Raw genomic sequence first — 4,856 nt, 5'->3', positions numbered from 1 at the left:
CACATCATGGGACTAACGCACGTTAAGATAGTCAACAAATCGATTTTTAAATATGTCATGTTTTTTTTCATGTCGAAAATAGTAATATATCCCAAATTATGAAAATTCATTGAATAGAAGTACTATTGTGTTTTTAGTAAAAAAAAAAAAGAAAAAAGAAGAAAAAAAAGAAGTTTATTGGTTAAAACAAAACGTCAGCCATTAAAGTGGCTAAAAGGAAGATAAATATGGCCCGTGTTCACATCTAGGGAAAATGCAAGTTCCTCCAATTTTCTGTAAAAAATTTTAACTATAAATAATTTTCTACTTGATGAATTTTCACAATTCTTGGATATATTACTATTTTCGACATGACAATTGAGTAAGTAGTGTTGTTTTTGCTTAAAATAACATCTTAAAAAAAAAAAATTTACTTACAACTTAATTTTACCAAGTACTGTATTCACTATGCCAGGGATCCTTGTAGATACACCTGAAGAATGTCGGAGGTTATATCGTTCGAAACGTTGCGTGAATAATATTTAAGCTGAGAACAGTAGTCCGAATACTAAAAATTATCAAGCCGTATCTTAAAAATTTCAAAAGTAACGTCTTTCCACTTCTGGATTGTTGATTGCCCTCGATGACTCGTTGGTACACAAATCTGCGTACAAACTACATCCCTCATAAAGTTCTGGATTTTTTTTAGATGAGGGCTGATTGCTTATATATTGTTCTCATCTTGAGTGTTATTTGTGCAACGTTTCAGTCTGCTTGCCAAACTTTCACGAGAAACACTCGTCTAGCTGAAAACGACTATCAATAATTTCCCCCACTCTTTATCTGTGCCTAAACCTAAACGTAGATTCCCTGAACAAAGTTTCTTTCTTAGAAGTGCACACCTGTGGAATTCTCTTCCATTTGCCTGCTTTCCGGCTGACTATGATATGGTTGTCTTCAAGTCTAACGTAAACAAATTCTTGATGAGCCGTTCGCCTTAAGTAATCCAATTTATCAAATTTCCACTAAGGGCTGATTGTTTATATTACTTGTATTTATCGGACTATTGTTCGTATCTTGAGTGTTATTTGTGCACGGGGAGAGATCGAAAAGTCAGGACTAGCTGATTACATATGGAAAGAAAAAGGAACACACTCCCCTTTGTAGAACGAGGTCAAAATAATTGACAGGGATGCAGGATGGAGGGTCAGGCGACTCAAGGAGGCAGCACATATGCTAAAAAAAGAAAAATTACTAACCAAACCAAGTTTAGCGATTAGCAGCATTTGGGAGCCTCTAATCTAAAAAGGGCTCCTTCAGTCTTTGACAGACTATGGATACCCACGAAGGGGTGCCTGCGCATGAATTTTTTTTTTTTTTTTTTTGGCAGTAGGTGCGCAATCTCCAACCACACCTCTCCTGAGTCGACATTGCTAAATACCAGCGACAAGTGAAGTGTATGTACAGGACGACTGGAAACAAATGCCGAGATAAGCAGAGAGCACATACATCGCCTAGAATTCCAAAATGGTCACCCGTCTGGTACTAAACAGGCTCAACGTTGCTTAACTTTAGTGATCTGACGAGAACCGGTGTGTCAGTGCAATTATGCCGTACAACCTCTAATCTATATATCTATAAAAAAAAGTGAACGTGTCTGTCTGTCTGTGTACATTTCCCTATGCAATAACTCTGTCAATTTTCAGTTTACAGACTCGAAATTTGATATACAAGGTACTGAGATTTGGGAAAATCTTTGTAATCCGTTTTCGGACAGAGATTTGGCTGTTAAGGGGTCAAAGTTCAACGATTTGACCTTTGAGAACTCTACCAAACTCCTCTGCCAATTTTAGGTATAAACAATTGAAATTTTAGATATAGGTTCCTTGGACATGGATCTAACTTATTAACTTGATTTGAGCCTAAAACAAATGTTAAGGGGTCATAATAGGGGTGAAAGTTAAAAAAAAATTGACCGCTTTTTTTTTTCTTTTTTTTTTTTCTTTTTTTTTTTTTGCTCAACATACACCTCCAAACACCCGGGTAACGCCGGACTGAAATGCTAGTTGTAGAAAAAACGAAAATTGTACACCCTTAAAATTTTGGCAATGAAAGTGAGATAACCCCCTGTCGATCTCTATTAGAGTTGCCTTCCCTTCATCAATCAAATTTTTTTTTTCTCACAGATTCGAAACAATGACCAAAAAATAGACTCACAGAAAAATATCTATGGGCCAGTAACTTTTCTCTTTCTTTTCCAAGACAACAACCGACATTGCTGATGAATGTCGAAAGCCAATCCAGCTGAAACATTGCACAAATAACCCTCAAGATGAGAACGATAGTCCGATCAATACAAGTATTATAAACAGATCTTCAAATATGAGAACTCATAAAACGACGACATGAAACAAAGCAAAAATTGTTGTCTTGTATTATTCGATTCAAAACGTGGAAAAACAAATACGTTGATACTTAACAATCGCACTTGAAATTAAGCGCAAAGCATGAAAAGACAAATTTATTATATAAAGGGCAAATGTCTGTGTGTTTGTATGTCAGATAAGAAACTAACATCCGCATCAAAGCAGCATGAACATGATAGCGTTAGAAAGAGCAATCTCTTGGACGCGTAATATCGAAGAATTAGAAATGTCGTTTTGATTGGAAGAGGTCAGGCAAAAACCTTGTTTGTAAATCGCGCATGTGTAAACAGTCGATTTATTGTTTCATTTTAAAAAGTTAAATTGTTAATGTCGTAACATCTGTGCCGTCGTGGTCTGATCGATGACGTGTTCGCTTACAAACTTTTGCAAGTTCGAGTGCACTATGCAGCATTTTTTGTTTTTTTTTTAAATACTTTTTTAGAAAATATTTTTTTTTTTTAAATAGTTTTTCAGAAAATATTTTTTTTAAAAATATTTTTTTTAGAAAATATTTTAAAAAAATATATTTTTTTACAAAATATTTTTAAAAAAAAATATTTTTGTTACAAAATATTTAAAAAGAAAAAAATTTTTTTTACAAAATATATATTTTTTTAAATAGTTTTTCTAAAAAAAGTTTTTAAAAAAATATTTTTTTAGAAAATATTTTAAAAAAAAATATTTTTTTAGAAAATATTTAAAAAAAAAATATTTTTTTAGAAAATATTTAAAAAGAAAAAAAAAATATATTTTTTTTACAAAATATTGCTTTTAGTTTCACTTATGGCTGATGCATCATTTGAAATTAAAATTATTATTAATCTCTGTTTTTCTTTTTCTTCTTTGAATGCAGAGATTGCCAAAAGCTGAAAGTATCCGATGTGCCTTACTCCTGTTGACGAGCAGTGCCACACGCCTAACGGAAGAATGTCAAGAATGCCCCGAAAAGCATCACAGTAGTTTTGACCCTCAGCTAAAGACGCAGCAAGTGATACAGTCGGCTTTCGACATTGCAAAAGCCGCCAAACAACTAGTCACTCTTTTCCAATAAATGGCGCATTTCCCTCTGGCTGAAACCTATTTCTCCTGTCAATTATTGAAAAGTTGTGTTTTTGTGTCTTTTAAACATTTGTAAGTTATTCATTGTGTATATTTTTTTTAAGTCAACAGGTTTTTATTTTTCTTTCTGTAGAAAACCATTTTTTTTATCTTATAGATAAACCGTTTTTTTTTTATATATTAAACCAGTTTTTTATATATTAAACCAGTTTTTTATAGATTAAACCATTTTTTTTTATAGATTAAACCATTTTTTTTTATAGATTAAACCATTTTTTTTATAGATTAAACCATTTTTTTTATAGATTAAACCATTTTTTATATATTATACCAGTTTTTATATATTAAACCATTTTTTATAGATTAAACCATTTTTTATATATTAAACCATTTTTTATATATTATACCATTTTTTTATATATTATACCATTTTTTTATATATTAAACCGTGTTTTATATATTAAACGGTGTTTTATATATTAAACGGTGTTTTATATATTAAACGGTGTTTTATATATTAACCATTTTTTTATATATTAACCAGTTTTTTTTATAGATTAAACCGTGTTTTTATGTATTAAACCAGTTTTTTATATATTAAACAACGTTCAGCATATAAAACGACCCTTAAATTAAAAAAAAATCACATTTAAAAAGCAATATTTCATAAGATACCGGGGGTTGCAATCTCTAGCCTAGGCTAAACAAACATCGTTTCCTGATTTAGCAGTCTTATACAACCGATATATGATAAATTTATTAAATTTTGCTCCAATTTTGTACCTAGTTTTATCTGACGGTCGCCTTATACGCCATTAAACAAGTTGTATTTATAAAAGAAATTTAAACCATTTTTTTTTTTCAAACGGGCTCAATACAAAGTAGAGCTTAAAAATATCTATTATATAAACATACACAACTGCAATTGCTTTTCAATACTTATACCCCCATCGGAGTTCAAAATAATTATGATAAAAAATTAAGATAATGGATAGGTAAGATTTATTATTTTGTCTGAATTTTTTTATTCGTAATTATTTTGAGCTCCGATGAGTTATGGTCACCGAAATGCAATTGCACTTGTGTAAGCAAAATAAAATGTTTATGCATGCATATATATATATATATATATATATATACAATATTTATTACAACACTATATATACATATTTCAAGGTCGTACCATTGGTTTTATTGCGCTGAATCAACCATAAGAGGTTGGAAAGAGTCGGCGCAAATTCATCAGCAACATTGAAAAAATGAAAACAATGCAAAGTGAACATTTTCATTTTTTCAATTATCGCTGACTTTTTCCAACCTCTTATGGTTGTTTCAGCGTAATGAAACCAATGGTATGACCTTGAAATATGTATATGTAGTGTCGTAATAAAT

At 30.8% G+C, this 4,856-nt stretch overlaps 1 protein-coding gene across 3 annotated transcripts in view; it reads left to right on the top strand.

Moving 5' to 3' along the window:
- LOC145269031 (ARF GTPase-activating protein GIT2-like) overlaps positions 1-3,481 on the top strand; it is a 428,028-nt gene extending 424,547 nt beyond the window's left edge. For all 3 annotated transcript variants that reach the window (XM_080124622.1, XM_080124621.1, XM_080124620.1), the window contains one exon: positions 3,259-3,481. In XM_080124622.1, coding sequence (XP_079980748.1) covers positions 3,259-3,456 — 198 coding nt within the window. In that variant the 3' untranslated portion in view covers positions 3,457-3,481. The remainder of the gene's footprint in view (positions 1-3,258) is intronic.
- The last annotated feature ends 1,375 nt before the right edge of the window (positions 3,482-4,856 follow it).

Source organism: Euprymna scolopes, chromosome 45, assembly GCF_053919585.1.
Source record: "Euprymna scolopes isolate OS-2025 chromosome 45, ASM5391958v1, whole genome shotgun sequence".
NCBI classification, from domain to species: Eukaryota; Metazoa; Mollusca; class Cephalopoda; order Sepiida; family Sepiolidae; genus Euprymna; species Euprymna scolopes.
Note: the sequence above shows the minus strand (reverse complement) of the source record. Positions and strands in the feature narration are given on the sequence as shown.